The 18217-nt window shown below is 41.0% G+C and overlaps 1 protein-coding gene across 1 annotated transcript; it reads left to right on the top strand.

Moving 5' to 3' along the window:
- The first annotated feature begins 448 nt into the window (after positions 1-448).
- Positions 449-17590, top strand: bsk146 (brain specific kinase 146). Its single transcript, XM_042396292.1, has 6 exons — positions 449-472; positions 1269-1697; positions 11306-11571; positions 11673-11875; positions 12833-13024; positions 13108-17590. Exons 3-6 carry the CDS (start codon positions 11400-11402, stop codon positions 13876-13878), a joined length of 1338 nt encoding a protein of 445 aa, XP_042252226.1. The 5' UTR covers positions 449-472; positions 1269-1697; positions 11306-11399; the 3' UTR covers positions 13879-17590.
- The last annotated feature ends 627 nt before the right edge of the window (positions 17591-18217 follow it).

Here is an 18217-nt window from a genome sequence, read left to right on the forward strand (position 1 = left end):
TCCTTGCAAAACAGAACACTTATTACCCATGTGATGAGTGTTGTTGGTGGAGAGATCAGAAACAGCCTCTGGGGACAGTACCTCCCTATTTTCATCCTGTGATGCAACCTCTCAGTAACCAGAGGGCTGTTTTCTACAGAGGATCAGTCATGGGTAATTATACTAAATGAACCAATAGCAGCATGTCTCTGATTGGCTGACAGAAGCGGCCATTTAATGTAAAGATGTATAGTATAATTCTACATGAGCTTATTTTAAACCATATATTTAAATGCAATGTAAGATCTTACAATTTATTTTAGAGGAATAGTAAAGTATATGAGAATAAACATATTACATACATAATATAAGGTTGCTGTCATTTGGCTGCAGTGCATCACACAGCAAGGTGCCAACAGGAATCTTGTCCCAGTGTTTTGTGAGAGACTGATATTGGACCACAGTCATAAGACAGAACAGAGATGACTACCAGGTGATATTTGTTTTTTTTTCCACAAACACCATTCTTATATTAGAATTGGGACTCTTGCACTGCATTGATGCCATCTCTGTATCGGACTCATGCAGCCTTCAAGTCCTGCTTGTAAACTCCAGATTCACAATTCTTTAGTCTGAGATAATATGATTTAGGAAGTCATTTATGTCTGAGATGACAGCAAAATTAAACCTCTATTGTGAGTAGTTTTTTGCAACTGGTGTTTGGGCATTTAATGGTGGTGTAAAAAAAAATATAAAAATGAGTACTGACAATATTTATGACATTTTAACATATGTAGCTGTTAGATGCTAATTTTCCTGCTGGTTGGTGGGCAGGCAGTGTACAGGAGAGGTTTAGTGCGTTTTCACTGAAAATAGCCGGCTGCTGCTGGAAACTACACTGATGAGAGCCGTGAGACTGAACCAAAACAATGAGCTGAAAGACACTAAAATGCTACATAGAGCTGAGAGGAAGTGCAGAGTTCATTGATAATTCTCTGTGGGTTTATTATTTTATCACCATGAAGGACCCTTTGCATTGTCATGTGATCTTTTGTTAATATAAAATATTGATCATAGCTGCTTTAAAGTGAATCTGAACATGATTTTGTGGTTGTTGAGAGCAATGATGTTATTAAGAATCATAGACATGGATGTTCTTAAACAATCTGGTGAACATCAGTCGTTGTTTTCCCTTTGGTCCCAGAAATCACGTCACAGTCACTGAATGTTACATAGGTTTGGTTGATAACACAACATTTGACGACCAGACGGCCTCTTTACTTTGTTAGCATCCATAGGAGCTCGATATTCCCGACTGCTCCTGAAAGCAGCATAGTCTGTACGGAGACAGCGAGCAGCGGCGGCTCCCGGCGGAGCAGCGCTGCGATTGGCCAGAGCAGAGAGGAGAGGGAGGGCTACTGGAGCTCCTCTCCTCTCTCTCCTGCCTCCCCTCTCCTCTCCTCTCCTTCCATCCTAGAGGACAGAGCGATGCGGAGACAATAGGACGCAGAGCCGGAGGAGGCTGCAGGATGCTCGGCGCTTCATCCACAGACACACGGCTGCTCAGAGGCTTCTCAGAAGACACAGAGATCCGCTCGGACTGGCGTTTCTCCCGGCTCACCTGGCCTTAGTATGCGCTCTTATCATCCTGTGTGTTTACCAGCTGCCTGGGCTCACAGGGCGGACTCCACAGCCAGCATATGGCAACCAACTGAATGGTGAGTAACGGAATAAACCTGGTTTGATCTGTCCTCACCTGCACCCTCACTCACCCGCATCTAGCTCACTTAATTATACAGCAGTTACTATAACAACTGGGATGTATTACACTGTGTTTGCCTGTATTCAATGCAGGATCGATTGGGCCCATTCTGTGCAGCAGCAGCAGCAGCACAGACACTGAAAACAATGCTGTGATTGCTCCTTTATGATGTGTGTGTGTTCTCCCATTTATCTCCAGCAAACAACAACACCATTTCGAATTGTTAACAATATATTTAGATCCAGTGGATTTTGTGTTGTTGATCACAACACAACCTCTTGCACCCCTCCCTCACCATCATCACCACCATCATCAGCATCATGCACCTTGTATTTTTGGGGGCAGTCAGGTATCTAATGCGTGTGTGTGTGTGTGTGTGTGTGTGTGTGTGTGTGTGTGTGTGTGTGTGTTTGTGTGTTTCTCTCTCTGAGCTTTGTTACAATAAGCGACAGTAATTGTCCTCAGAGTCAGTGCAGTCTGAGGACACACTGCAGGTGGGATCCAACATGACGTATAGCCCCACAGAATGCCGAGGCTGAGTCTGTCTGGAGAATAATAAGAGAGCATAATGTTTACATCCTGGGTCCTGGTTTCACACGCTGGTTTCTATAAAGTGCGGACATTTTTGTGGCTCCTTATAGAAATTAAAGAGCTGTAATAAACTGCTGCACTGTTGTTATACAGAAAACTTAATTACTTATTATTTTACAGAAGCAATGAATTTGATTATTCTTTTAGAGTAATCCTCTATTCTTTTGTTTCTTTTTATTATATAGAGGCGTTGTGGGAGGCTGTGTGTGTGTGTGTGTGTGTGTGTGTGTGTGTGTGTGTGTAGTCCAGGTATTCCTCACGTTGTGGGGACTCTGTTTACACAGTCATGTTGTGGGGACTCGCCTCCCTTATGGGACAAAAAGCAAATCCCTTTAATATAAATCATTCATTTTAGGGTGAGGATTTGGTTTAAAGTTAAGGTTAGTTTAGGGTTACATTAAGCTTAATTAGGATTAGGTATGTGGTGGTTATGGTTAAGCTTTTCAAGGAAATGAATATAATGTAATGTAATGTCCTCTGAAGTGATTTGTGTGTGTGTGTGTGTGTGTGTGTGTGTGTGTGTGTGTGTTAAGCCCACAGGCACAGACTGAGACTCAGCTGATCAAAGTGGGCTTAAGCTACAGTACTTCATAGAACGTAAAAGCAGACACACGCAAGAAAACACTCCAGCATGATGAGTCACAGATCACAATATAGGTCACAAAAACACTCCGTTGCTCAACAATCCGCCGCCAACGGGCGTCTCGCCGGCAGCGGTTGCTGTGTTTGGTATTGTTCTTATCATGCCAAAATACAGCTTTGGTAGGAAGATGATGCTTGTGCTCTTGTATGCAGACACAATGTTTTATGTAGGTGCAGCCTCCACTGTCTGAGTAACATACTGCTGTTCAGAAGGGCTGGGTGACATGAAAGAAGAAGAACAAAGCCTATCTATGGCAAACATGGCAAAAATCACAGAGAAAACTGATGTTCAGAGCGATGCACTGTGTTCACATTAAGCATTACATGATGCCAAGCTCTTCATGTGTGTAAAAGAAAACCCCCAAAAACTCATTATGTTAGTTTGTAATTACAGCTTGCTCAGGGTCATTCATTGGACAGAAATGTGTTGCTGAAGTTTAATTATCCACCAGCTCTACTCTCAAAGGAAGAGTTTGACATCTGGGGAAACGCTTATTTGCTTTTTTACTGAGAAAAGATGAGAAGATGGATACAACTCTCATCTATCTCTCTGCAAGAAAGCAAATAAGCATGTTTCCCAAAAACTATTCCTTTAGCTGTCTGTTGTTACTCAGGTGAAAATGTATAGTTTGTAAAGTGAATATCTGTTGTTACTAGATATCAACTGGCAATGCTGGATCTCTTCTTTTACTTACACAAATTAGAAATATAGTTTAATCTGTATGGTAAATAATTTAATAGTTTAAAAGGGTTCCAGTGATTAACAACTGTGCTTCTGTAAAGTTGGGAACTGAAAATTGTTACTCACACTGCTAGCTGTTAGCTAGTCACAGCATTTATGTAAATAACCTAAATTAGCTTCATACTTGGAGCAGATCGTTAACAAGTGAAAGTGATACAGAAACAGTGGAAAGCTCTTTTTAAATTTGCTGAATTTAATCTAATAGTGTGAATATTGGATTTTATTTAGATGTAACTGCCAGCGAAGGAGGATTAGCAGCAATTTTCCCAAATGTCTGTTGACACTTCTGAAGTTATTTTCACCAACTATAGTCGCTCAGAAATTCTTGATATCTATAGATACTGATAGAGGGCTGAATGTTTTTTTTGACTTGGTTGCTTGTAAATATGGATGAAATTATATGATGTGAATGAGTCCCTAGTATGGGTCAAGCTTAAAAAACACTTGATCCTACATTTCCTATATTGCAACTCAATATAATCTTTTGTTAGACCCTCCTTGCCTGGTAAACACCCAGGTCTCTCAGACTCTACCCCCTCAGTTTGTAACACTAGTTTCCTGTTACAGATGAGATAACCCTGATGACGTCATCAGGGTTATTTTTTCAGGCTTGACAAAGCTTCCCCAGAGCCACAGAAAACATTAAAACAACAGTTTTCATGTGTAAAATCAGCAGAATGAGATCTTTGACCGCAAGGTCAGAGTTTAAAGGTCCGTTACAGAAAGAAGAGGAGTGAATAATTATATCACTGACCTTTTATCCAAGCTGTAGATGTGGTCAGAAAGCAGCTACACTGGAGATTTGAGTTGTTATTTTGTCGATGGGTGCTGTTGACTGTTGGTGCAGAGATATTGGCTACCACACTTTATTCTTTATCTTTACACACACACACACACACACACACACACACACTCTTACACTCCCTGGTACTTTGCTACTCAATGTTCCTTGTCATTGTGTGCTGCGCTCCCTCTCTTTCCTCTCTCATTATTTTCTCTCCCATATACCACCCCCTGTCAATGCACGGTCACACTCACAAACACACTGCCGGACTCTGATTGTGTGTGTGTGTGTGTGTGTGTGTGTGTGTGTGTGTGTGTGTGTGTATGTATGTGTGTAAAGCAGTCGGTCACTTCCGATCATGCCAGCTCTGTGAAAAACAGAAGGCAAATCCTACGTGGGCAGAAAATGTAATGGCTTAATGTGTGTGTTGCTGTTGTTTCTCACATGGGAAACAGGAATGTGTACAGCTCATGTATCGGGAAAACTTAAAGGTCACTGAAATGGAAAAAGGCTGTAAGAGGCTCCAGCTGAAGATGGCGTTGCTCTGAACGTTGGAAGATCGGAGCCATGCGGGGGTGTGATCATCGTCTTGGCTCTCTGAATCTGCTCTGCTGGTCATCTCTGCCCGCTGGTTGCATAAGCAGTCTGGGATTTAGTCAGCTGCGGCCCCTGGTCACTGCTCTGTTTCTGCAGAGGGTTAAACCTGGTGGCACAGTGTCAGTGCTGGAAGGGGAGGCTGGAGGAGGCAGGGGGGTGGGCTGGATTTGTGATCAGTTGAAAGGAACATGGTGTATTTTGTTTTTGTTTCCAGGATGTTGCATTTTAAAGCCTGTGAGAGAGTACAGGTGCAGTCTTGAGGAGGAAGGAAGATTGTTATGCAAAGGCTGCTTTAAAGTCGCAACCATTTTGACAAACACAAGTGATTACAACATTAATCTTTTTCAAACCAACAGTCCAAAATCCAAAGATCCAATTTACAATTATATAAATCAAACAATCTACCTTTTTATATAGAGTGAAATCAGGGACGTATTAAGAGAACTGCATAGGATGTTTCTAGATGGTCCCATTCATTCCAATGTAAGTTGAGCTGGCTGACTTCCTGCACACATGAAAGAGAAATGTCAAATTTTATTTGAACAGAACAGACCAAATTCTGATGATATAAAGAATCAGACTCAGATGGTTTGTGACGCTTAGAAAGACTCATACAGTGTTTTACAGCTGTTCCATTTGCAGTTAATGTGTATGGGAAAACCTCTGGATCAGTGATGTGTGTGTCACATGACCTGCACTACCAAGTGTAGCCACCTGTTCCTGGGGGCTTGATGGAAATCTGCTATGTCGCTTTAAAGAGGACGTATTATGCACGTTTGCAGGTATATATTTATATTCTGTGGCTTTACTTGAATATCTTTGTATTATTTACAGTTAAAAATTCCTCGTTTATCTTATATTGGCTCTTAATGCAGCCCCTCAGTTCAGCCTCAGTCTGAAACAGGCAGTCTTAGCTCCTGTCTCTTTAAGGCCCCCCTCCCGATGAGCCCACTCTGTTCTGATTGGTTAGCTTCCAGAAGCTGCCCCTCTGCAGACTTCCAGCCGCTCCAGAGGCTATGTAATCAAACAGTAATAGTAGGATTTCACATCTTGTTCTTGTTCTTCCGAAATCCAATCTGAAATATGAGAGTGGACAACAAAAACAACACATAGAGCGACCATAGCAACAAAGACTACAGAAAAGATGGCTGTTCCAACTTGCTTTATCTGAGAATGTTTAATTATATCTTTCACTGATAGTAGGTCTTTATATTTAGTCACTTTTTTTTTTTAAAATACCTTCTTTATTTGTCATGTATATCATATCTTTTTTCTGTATTGTTTTAATGTCTCTACTTTTGCATTTGAGTTTTTTTCATGTTTTTCATCTGTTGCAAAGCCGTATTACATTAATATATGTATAAAAGATGCAATATAAATAAGATTTTATGATTATCATTCCTAAACAGAAACAGTACTAACAATAAGACCAGTGTGAAATTGAAGGTACCAGCTAGCTCTCATTTAAGAAGGGGAAAAAATACATACAAAAATACAAATATATTGTTTAGGATATTGTGTACATTACATTTTTTCTGTTCAATCAGATTACAGTGTTGCCAAGGTACTGTCGAATCATTAGCTCTGCAGTTGTTTCTACCAAGGATGTGAAATATAACTAATTGTGCATTGAGTTACTTCTATTGTTAACACCAAGCTTGTGACGCAGAACACACACACACACACACACACACACACACACACACACACACACAGTGGGATTGCAGACTTCCTCTCCACATGAAGAGCCGACATTTGTCCTGACCTGATGACTCATTCAGCTATGAGTCTAATGCTGCTTCTATATAAATACAGATGAAGCTCTCTTTGTGGTAAACACAAACACACACACACACACACACACACACACAGGCAGACACACACACAGGCAGACACACACATCGATATCCATCAGCTGTCAACACACAGCTGAGAGCAGATATTTGATAAAGGCAGTCAGAGGTGAGGAGGGTGTGTGACGTCTGCTCCAGACACACACACACACAAGCATCAGGGCTGACAGTTAATAGATTCTTATTAATCTCCTAAATATTGTGATTGCAGTTTTTATAAGTCGCCATAGACTTTTCATTCTGAACGCCCACTCTGGTTGAAACTAGTTGACATGTTTACATAAGCTGCAAAGTGCAGTCGAATCATTTTGTTAAAGCATCAGGTCTAATTATCAGAACTGTAGCTGCTGTTTGTAACATTTTAACATCACATTCATATGTGACTATAAAATAATGAAAGCTAATTCAAATATAACTGTGTAGACAGCTTCTGATGTAGGAATTAATTTATATTTTAGTATTTTGATTTCAACATTAAATGGATGTGTCCTACATCATCAGGCTATATTGTGCTTGAATTATATTCTCCAGAGACACAAAGTTACATTCTCTCATTCAGATGGCCTTGCCAGATGTGCTATAATTACAAGCAGATGTATTTCTTCAGCTTTCTGAGCTCACCTCTGAACTAAGACGTCATTGTTTCAGTGAGACTTAGTGTTTATTTAAAGCTGCACTGATCAATATTTCTGTATCAATGATGGATTCAGTATCACAGCTCTCATCAGCCTTGTTTTTGGCCTCGTTGGGCACCTGTTTTTAGCCAAAAAGCTCTGATAAACCCACTCCATGCCACCTGCCCAGCACTAAACAGCAGACAAAGTAGCAACTAGCAAATGTGGAAGCAAATATTGTACGTACATTCAGAAGCCTCCCTCCAGTTTATTTTGGCATTTTTAAGTTATTTCATATTTTTCTGAGTCATTTCCTGACAATGTTGATTAGCCAGACTGTTCGCCAAATATATTTTAACAAATAATTTTGCACTCATAGATAAAAAATTTGAGCTGCTGCTAAAATGGAGCGATGAAGTATGACCATAAAAAACACTGCAGTCATACATCATCCTCATAAAATCCCTTTGTTTTTGTGAGCGTCACATAGGCTACTGATACAGTATCAGACACCTGTGTTTCAAACTAAATACCTGCTGCAGACGTGCTGCAACAACAGGATTAATGCTTAAAATATAAATAATTAATTTCAATTAAACACTCTCCAACCATCAGAACATAACAGCACATAAAATAAGGTTTAATGTGGTTAAAGCAGGAGAATCAGTAAATCAGTCTGCATCTGTCTTTGGCTGCAGTTTTGTGGTGTCGTGTTCATGTCGTGACGCTCTGAACCATCCAGACATTTCCTGAAGAAAAACTTTCAGTTTGTTGAGCTGTTGTTGTCACGTTTAACTGTGACTGGCACAACTGTTTCAGAGCTATGAGAGCAGTGACTGGCTGAGAGAGTATTTAATAATCACCACACCTGCTGATCTATAGTCACCTTCACTCAGCCCTTTTAGCAGGTGTGCATGGAGACGTCCACACAGTCCATGTGCCTAAGACCTACCACGCTGTGCTTGACATTTACTATTCAAATTTGAAGTGAGGGTGCAAAATATTAAACTGAGGGTGCAATGCATGCTTTTGCCTGAGGAGGAAAATTTAAGGATTTTTACTATAAAATATAGAAAAATGTCACAGTTTAAGATTATCCATCAAAATAGAAGCCATTGTCTGATTTCAACCTTTGGATTTCACATATCTCTGTTACTGACATGTAACCTAGTCTGTATAGCTAATGCTGTAGTAAGTTGACAGGTTAGGCTATAATATCACTACCATTCTGACACATCATCAGTGTCCTAGAATGGCAATTTGGTTGCCATGGTAATGGATTACAGTTGACTATTAACTACACCCCCATTCTCTGTTTGAGAAAGACCATTAACCGTTAAACAGTAACACTTGGCCGGAGTGGAGCTTTAAGTGGTCAGAAACACAACTACACATTCATGCTAGTGTTGCTCCGTGTCTGCTGAATGTGTAAAAAAGCTTCTGTTTGCTGACATATTTGTCATGTCAAGTCAAATCTTTGTATGGTGATGTAGTGAATATGTAGCAAAAATAATTCCTGCTGCTTTAAAAATGACCCATGCAGCGTGTAACATCAACAGACAAACACACACACACACACACACACACACACACACACACACACACACGCACACACACACACACGCACACACATACACACACACACACACACACGGCGCTGCATGTAGCCTGCAGTGCTACAGTAAGCACTTCTGATTCCGGACAGAAACAAATGGCCATCTCTGTTTACAACTCCCTGCCCTCTCTCCCACGTATGTGTGTTTATTGCATGTGTCCGAGAGCTTTTATTTAAGGGAGAGAAAGAGAGAGAGAGAGCTACATCCTCTCTTCACTGCTATTTATCACCCAAACTGACTCATCCCTCCTCACCTGCTGGTGTCAACTCTTCTTGTCCGTCTCACACAAAAAAGATTACACTCCTGCAGTGGAACACAGAGGTCTGTGGAGGGGATGACAAGGTATTTACACTGAGGTGTGTGTGTGTCACATAGTTGGTGACTTACCATGTGATAAAGCAGGTTGCTTAGTCCGTATCAGAATGTTATTTCCTGCATCCTGAAACTAGATGGTGGACAGGATTTGGGGTAGAATGTCAGATAAATGTAATTTGTGTATAGACTGACAGGGATATGTGTTGACAATAAAGCAGGTGCTGTAAATATGGCGGCAGGCCAAGTGTTGAACGTCTGCTCAGGGATGAAGAGAGGCTGCTTTCCAGCACTTCAGGTTATGTAATATGTGTGTGTGTATGTGTGTGTGTATGTGTGTATGTGCAAGCTCCCATATTTCTTCCACATGTGCATGGATCTATAGAGGGAGGGTAAGAACTTGGCAGGTCTTGCTGCTTGGGAAGGGGAAAAAAAGAAAGCAATCACTAAGAATAATCACACTGCAGCAGGGAATGGATTCGCTAGAAAGGACTGTTATTGGCTGTGTGTGTGTGTGCGCCTGCATATGTGTGTGTGTGTGACTCAGCTCACAGCTCAGCTCTGGCATCCCCCTTGGCGAGTAGCATTTAGAATTACTTAAGCCTTCACTGCAGATAATTAGCATTTTCAGTGACTATCACACTGCAGATCAGAGCATCGATGGCTTGATGTCCACTGCTGACCTTGAAAACTAACATAAATATTACAAACACACTCTCCTTCTCACATCCCATGACAGTACACATGTATGTTGTGCATCTTTTATATTGTTCCATGTGTCTGACCACCCTTTATACCTTTACAGTTGACTTCTTTTAACTATAAATGAAAAGGGAATATCTATGCATAAGTACAATATGATGTCTTTGTCAAAAGCATTAAAAACATGTCAGAACAAACAACATTCATTTGCTGATGAATGTTTGTTTTTAGTAAGAACCATTTTTGCACTTAAACTGTTGGCAATTGCAGAGTAATGCAGAGTGCCACTAAGCTATACAGAAAAAGCCATTTGTTGTGTTGTTACATCACTATACTGATGACAAGACTAATAGTTTACAGCCATGCTAGCAGCTCTGTGAAGCTGTACTTAATGCTAACATGCTAACATGCTAACCTGCTCACGGTGACAACACTAACATGCAGATATTTAGCAGGTATAACATTTACCATGTTCACCATCTTAGTTTAGCGTGTCAGCATACTAACACAGAGTACAGCTGAAGCTGAGGGGAATGTCATTCATTTTGCAGGTATTTGTCTGAAACAAATTTCATTGCAATCCACCCAATAGACATTTCTCTTTAAACAACAAATGTTAGAGTCATAATGGTGCTAGAGGAAAAGTCAGTGGATCACCAAAGTCAGTAGGATTCATCCTCTGGGCACCATGAATGTCTGAACCAAATTCCATGGCAATCCATTCAGTAGTTGATAAGATATTTCAGTCTGGACCAAAGTGGTGGACCAACTGACCATTCCCATCCCTCGAGCCATGCAGCTAGCATGGCTATAAATAAATTGATTGTCAATGATCTTTTGTGGACAAACCACATAATGGTAACACTGTTTCTTAACTACCTCAGCGTATCTTTGGTATTTCTTTACTGCAATTTCTTATTACGTAAGCTAACATGGGCTCACTGATTTATGATGGAAGTCCAGGTGGTTGAGTGGTCAAAGTCTCAAAGTCCCCTTTCTGTCTACATTGTCATACAATCAAATAAAGGCAAAAATTCCATTAACTGTTTCAAATAATATCACAATTTTAAATCAGTCAAATGTTTTGTGTCTTCTCTCTTTTTCTGTGCAGTGACGCCAGCTGTTAGCTGCTGTTGCGCTTGTCCTGCCTGAGCATCAGTCCCCAACTTTGTCACCCTAGTCCGTCCCCTGAATCAGTCACCAGCATGAGTTCCTCTCCGCTGGTGTCACGAGCCAACATGGACATCCTGGATGAGCTGCAGCTGATCGCAGCCCAGAACCTAGAGAGGCTGGAGGTCAACAAGTACTATGAGGTGATCAGGGAGCTTGGCAAGGGCACCTACGGAAAGGTGGACCTGGTCATCCACAAGATCAGAGGTGAGGGACCACTTACACACTTATTCACATGAGTGGCATGATGCTGTAAAGAAAAAAGAACCCTAATCATTAAAAAGCAATATTCTGTTTCCCTTCAAAAGGTACAAAAATGGCACTGAAGTTCTTGAAGAAGAAGACGACCAAGCTGAAGTCGTTTCTGCGGGAGTACAGCATCTCGCTCTACCTGTCTCCCTGCCCTTTCATCATCAACATGTTCGGCATCGCCTTCGAGACAGACGAGTACTATGTGTTCGCGCAGGAGTACGCTCTGGCAGGAGACCTCTTTGATATCATCCCTCCACAGGTGCTCCATCTTATCCATTGTTCTGATTATTGCTTATCATCAAACTTTCAAGTCATGATTAGCCTCCTGTCATGGATTGGTGCAAAAATATCCATCTCGACTAGTTCTGAAGGAGTAAAAACACCGTTCAGTGCCAGTCGGTCAGTGGAGTTGTTTTCACTCAATCAGCTCTTCTAGTACTTCTGTTGAACCAGTTGTAGTGAAGGTCTTGTTGTGGTGATTCAACTGGAGCAATCTGCCTCATTCCACAAGAACTGGCAGAAAGATTTTGAGTTGCACTGGAAACAGTAGGAATTATGTTACTTCACTGACAGAATATATCACTTTAAAGTTAACAGTGAAGAATTAAAAAATTTCCCACCTTGGCACCTCCTAGAAGTAGTATCAAACAGACCCTGAACCTAATACCCCTTCCTACTCAATGGGTTAAAAGTAACAAATAGACTGCACCCATTTTAATCAGGATTGTCTCATCTTTCTACAAACAAAAATATTGCCATCAGAATCATTTTAAAGATACCATAATCACATAAAAATCTGGATTTTTTTCTTAAATCAACGGCACCAAAAATAAAGCACATGGGGAGGAGGTTGGGGTGGTGGAAGGAGTGGCAATACCAATAGTTGTTGGCATAATGGTACAGTACTGTAATAGTTAGAGGTGTCAGGCTATTACGATTGTGCTCTACATCTATATTTACTATATATGGTTGGATGTCACTAGTCAGCTGGTGGCCAAACAGCTGATGAATGAGCCAGTGATTATGAAACATGAATGAAGCAACTGATGCCAGTCAACTAATGAACTAATAGAGCTCTAGCTCTATGCTTCCAGTTTGAACATGTGGAACATCTAAAGCATGATCTTAAATAACCGCCGGTACAGTGATACATGTTTTATAAGTGTATGTACTGTTGAGTGTTCCACCCTCATCTCCCTCTGCCTCTGTTCCTCAGGTTGGTCTTCCTGAGGCAGTGGCAAAGCGCTGTGTGCACCAAGTAGCCATTGCACTGGACTACCTGCACTGTAAGAAGCTGGTCCACAGGGACATCAAGCCTGAAAACATACTCATTTTTGACCGAGAGTGCCGCAAAGTCAAGCTGTCCGACTTCGGCATGACCCGCCGGGCTGGCTCACCGGTGAAACGAGTGAGTAACATTTGTGTCTGTCTGTGGCTTCTTATTCTCATTTTTTTGAACCATGGTGGTGACCTGTTGAGTTTCCCTACCAGGTGAGTGGCACCATCCCCTACACAGCCCCTGAACTATGCGACGTGTCGCGCCACGAGGGTTTCTGCGTGGACTACAGCACTGACGTCTGGGCCTTCGGCGTGCTGCTCTTCTGTATGCTGACAGGTAACTTCCCCTGGGAGAAGGCGCTGCCCTCTGACTCCTTCTATCAGGAGTTCATCCGCTGGCAGAGGAGGAGGACGAACACAGTGCCGTCCCAGTGGAGGCGCTTCACCGAGCAGGCCCTCCGCATGTTCCGCCGGCTGCTCTCGGTGGAGCAGGACCGCCGCTGCTCCGTCAAAGAGGTGTTCGGCTACTTCAGCCACTCTTGGATGCTGGACGGGGAAAACAACAACAACAACGGCAACGTAGGAGGTGGAAGTGCTGGAGAGAGGGTTGGCGGGGGAGGAGGAGGAGGAGGAGGAGGAGGGGGAGGAGGAGGGGGCGTGCGAGGAGAGGTGGATGGAACTATTTCGTCATCTTCATCCGGGGAGGAGGACGAGGAGCTCCTGGTGGAGAGGATGAAGCAGCAGACTCTGTCTCCTCTCTCCCCGCTGTCGCCCCTCTCTCCCATGTCTCCGGTGGCGGTGGATAGAGGGAGCGGTGGCGGGGCCAAAGGCGGGATGATGGAACCGGGCGCAGGCCACCATTTCGTGTCGGTCTCCACCAACAGCTCCGTGTCGTCCACCAACAGTTACGAACGAATGCCGAGAGAAAACAGTTCGCCGGGTGGCCGCATGCTGGTGGCTACACCCATAGAGATCTGTGTCTGAGCGTGTCAGAACAAACATTTCTAAGTTAATGTTGTCACAGACTCACCGGTACACTCTTTTATACCTCTCATCCAACCACGTAGATGTGCATGCATGGAAAAAGAAACAATGAGTACTAAATAACTAACGAAGTATCTTGTTTTAAACATCTTGGGAAAGGAAGAGCACACGAACAGAAGACCGTTAAGGAGAAGTCTTTGTTGAGTGCATACATTCCTCATGAAGTAGAGTTTTTGGTCAAATTTCCTCAAAAGACCCCAGAAGAATCCCCATTTAAACATTGATTTCAATGACATGTGCAAATGCAGTGTAGGGAAACCCAGAGGCAAAAAACAAAGTTGCTTCCATTAGAGATTCTGTCACTAAAACCATCTGAGAAGAAGACCAAAATGTATTTCCTAAAGCAATACTTCCAGCAAAAAAGAAAAGAGACAGAAAGCGGCAGAATGTTGTGTGATCTCTTCAGGACGTGACCAGATGTCATTTTTGACGAAGCCAAGGGACAAAGAGAACTTCTACTGATTTGTATTTTTGAAGAAGACTACCACAGAGTTCAAAGACATATCTTGGAAGATAAAAACGAGTGAGAAGTGGTTTTAAATGTTTCATGTGTAACAAAAATGTGAATGTGCGAGCGTGTCTGTGTGTGTATCCCTGTGCGTTCCGTATGTAAGAATCCAAAAGAAGTGTGTTTATTTTGCTTTGAGAATTTATTAATTTATTAATTTGAGAATTTAAAAAGACACTATTTTTTCTATTTTTTTTTTTTTTGGTAAAGTAGCTTTCTTTGTTTTCCGTTTTACTTGATTGGCTGCTGTACATATTGGTATCAATAGTTTACATTATGTATTCATTTTGATCAGTGGGAATGTTTTCCCACTATTGGCTGATGTGTCCCTGAGCGTCAGACTAGACTGAGAGAAGGCTTATGATGTCTCTGCTCTTCTTGTCAAACATATCTACTTCACTGTTGAAAGACTATTTTCTACTCACTCTTTAGATTCTGTTTGTATAGCTTGTTTTCTTCGAAACTCTAAGCTAAAAGTATTGTCTGAAAAGAGAAAAATGATCATTTAGCATTTTCAGTTCAATCTGAGAAAAAAAAAATCCCTGAAGATGTAAAAGAGTCACATTTTACAAAATGCATGACGAGTAGCTCAAACTTACCTTTATGAAAATTTGAACCGGCTTTTCAAAAAATACGAACCAAAAAAAAAAAAAGCTAAAAAGAAAATGTTGTGATGTGGAATTTTTGCCGTAGCACAATTTCTTGCATCATGTCCTGGAGTGAATATTATGGTTATGACCTCTTGAGACATTCTAGGGCTAAAAATCAGAACAATAATTAGTTTCTATTCAGTGTGTTGTATTTGTATTGCTATTAATGTTGTGTACTCATCTCACCACCTTCGGGAACAGAAAAAAAAAGCAAAGCATGAAGACATAGAGCGAGAGGTTTGAATTTAAATCACAGGTATGGAATTAAATGGTGGAAATATTTTTGCTTCTAAATTGCCACTTTTAGTGAAGTAGAGTGGCGTTGATGTCTTTTTTTATCAAGTTAAAAATAACAGCAAAAAAGTAGTCCATTCCTTTCTTTGACCTATCATGAATATTACCTAAATAATTTGAAGAAAAAAGCAACGAGCACTGGATCATGCATAGGAATGGGCTTTTTGTGTGTTGCTTTCCAGACATAAATCTGCATGAATGTGTATGTGCTAAAGCTCTGTTGTGAAAACCTGCTCAGTGTTTCTCCTGTCACAAGCTGTAGTACTCTGTAGATGTAGTATAGCTGCAAACAACATGTTTCTTTATCTTGTGAGAGTCAGTAGCCTCAGCTTGGATCTGCCTGACTGAGGATCAGCTTAACTCTGTTCAGCCCTTACATAAACCGTTTGGATCATGTTCATCAAAGCTGCTCCCAGATCAGCGGGCGAGTATGCAAATTACTACATCTTGTGACAATCTCTGACCTCATCAGCAGCCTTCTGACTCAGAACAAAGGACAGTCCTGATACAGACACTATAGCCGTGCTGTTTTCCTCAACCGGTCGCTTTCCATCAGCCAGCTGCGAGCAGCACTGGCTCTGCAGCGTTTACTGTGCAGGCTGGTGTTTCACACGACCATATGAAGAAGAGATTACACAGGCATGTACATTACCTCATCATGTCACCCTCTCGCTGAAGTATTCACCCAAAAGCCACCCTTCTACTTCCCCTCAGCACATCCCAGAAGAATCTACAATGCACCAAAAGTCAATCCTAACAAGCCAATATGTCTCATAATTTAATTCAAGTGATACATTTTGCAAGTCTGGCAGTAGTAGAGCCAAGGGTTGGCCAGACTTAACTGTAAAAAAAAAAGTTCAACAAAGTTAAGCCAACATGTAATTTGTTTGAATTATTTGAATCCAATCCATGTAGTTTAAGCAGAAAATCAGCTGCAAAATTGACTTTGTTCGTTCTTTCACGTTGCCACCATTGCCTCACTGATCAACAAGCTAACGGTTGGAAGCTAACCACTTTACTTACCTTTATTGACGATTTTTCCATCTGCAATTTCTAAAACTAAATGTTTTCACACATTCCACACTTAGTTACAGTGAATTTTGAATTCAGTCAGAGCATTACAGGTTGAATGGTTACGTTTTTCCAACGTTCAAGTGGGAGTTCAAATTTGGAATTATAAGTGTTAGCGCTAATAGTCATTATAGCCTGGCCAGGAGGAGAGTCACCGTTTGGGTCACTCACTTTTTTTTTCTTGCGTGGAACCAGTCCAGCCAGTAACTAAACTAGTGGCAATGCAAGGTTTTTGTCCATCTACAACACCAGCAGTATTTTAGTGTGTTCTAAAATTAACACCACCACATGCTTTACTTGAAGTTCTTTGCTATTTTCTTTGAAAGAGGGATATCTGCCCAACAGACTGGGTCTCATTCCAGATAGTATAGCCAAATTTTGGAAGTAAGCAAACATCTCATAACTCCCATTGGATTGTGTATTACAGCCCATTAAGTAAATTAAATTTGGTGGTCACCCATATGAAAATTGTTCTGCTCTGCCAATAAAATCTGGATGAGATAACAGCACTGTTGCAATGCAGATTCATTTCTTTCAGAGATTCCTGAAACACAATCACCAATATGTTAAAACAAGGCAGAAAATGTTGGATTGATATATATATTTTAAAAAAAAAGATACTTAAAAGAAACAAGATGATTTTCAGTGTAATCTTGATATAACTTCATCCTAGCAGATTTTTTCATTGTGATGCAAGAATACAATTTTCAAGAGATTAAATGACATGTTAAGATTGATACTTTTGGTGGTGTTTTAGGATGAAACACAAACACAACATGAATACCCTCTTTAGGTTCTGGTCCAATATCCGCTGCAGCTGAGGATGAGCTGGGAGGAAGGATGAGTCACACCAAGCTGCTTTTGCCACAAACCACCTTCCCTTTTCTTCCTCCCAATGCCTGAGTCAGTCATTGCTGCCTCCTCAACTCATCCATAACGTGACGTGTTGTAATGGAGTTCCAGTGTCTTTCTGTCCAGTGACATATTTCAAAGCATCATGATTTTAGTGGGGTTTTAGTGAGTAGATGACCACAGCACTAGAACTCGTATCCGGTTCTGTCTTTGCAATACAACTGTCTTCCTGTAAGCTGAGATTTAGTCAATAAAATGAGAATTCTTGTTGGAGTGATCTTGGAACCTTTTTTGTCTTTTATTTCCTGTGAGTCCTCTGTGATGCTTTATAACAAAGCAGGAGATGCTGGTGGAGTTAATTGTTTAGTTTGTATGTACAGTGCAGTATGCAACAGCTGGTCTCATCCCAGGAGCTAGGGAATTTAATCAATGTTCACATCAGAGCCTTATAGAGTTTGGACTGTAAATTTTATATCAAAGAAAAATAATACAAGAAAACAAGATTTTATTTGATCAAACTTTGAAATGGTGAATATTAAATAAGACATTATTAAATTAGAATATGAATACTTTAAGCAAAACATATCAATAAACCAATAAATTGTGAAATAATTTAAAAAGTTATAAAAGCTCTCATCATGAAATGTCATTTTCTTATTTTAATTTTAGAAATTTATATTTAAGAGTTATTTTGCTGTTTTTTTATTTCTTAAAAGGCATTTTGAATCGGTGTTGTCACCAAGCCCCGCCCCTTTCACTCCTCAGCCAATCAAATGCTTCCTGCCTATTTTAGCAAGCTCAACAGCTGCTACAAAATGTAGCCAGCTAGCTCCTGTTCGACTGGCCATGTTGCCCTGGATTAGTGTTGAATTAACAAGCCAGTGGGGGAAGTGACATGAAATGA

The sequence above is a fragment of the Thunnus maccoyii genome, chromosome 20, assembly GCF_910596095.1.
Source record: "Thunnus maccoyii chromosome 20, fThuMac1.1, whole genome shotgun sequence".
Taxonomy (NCBI): Eukaryota; Metazoa; Chordata; class Actinopteri; order Scombriformes; family Scombridae; genus Thunnus; species Thunnus maccoyii.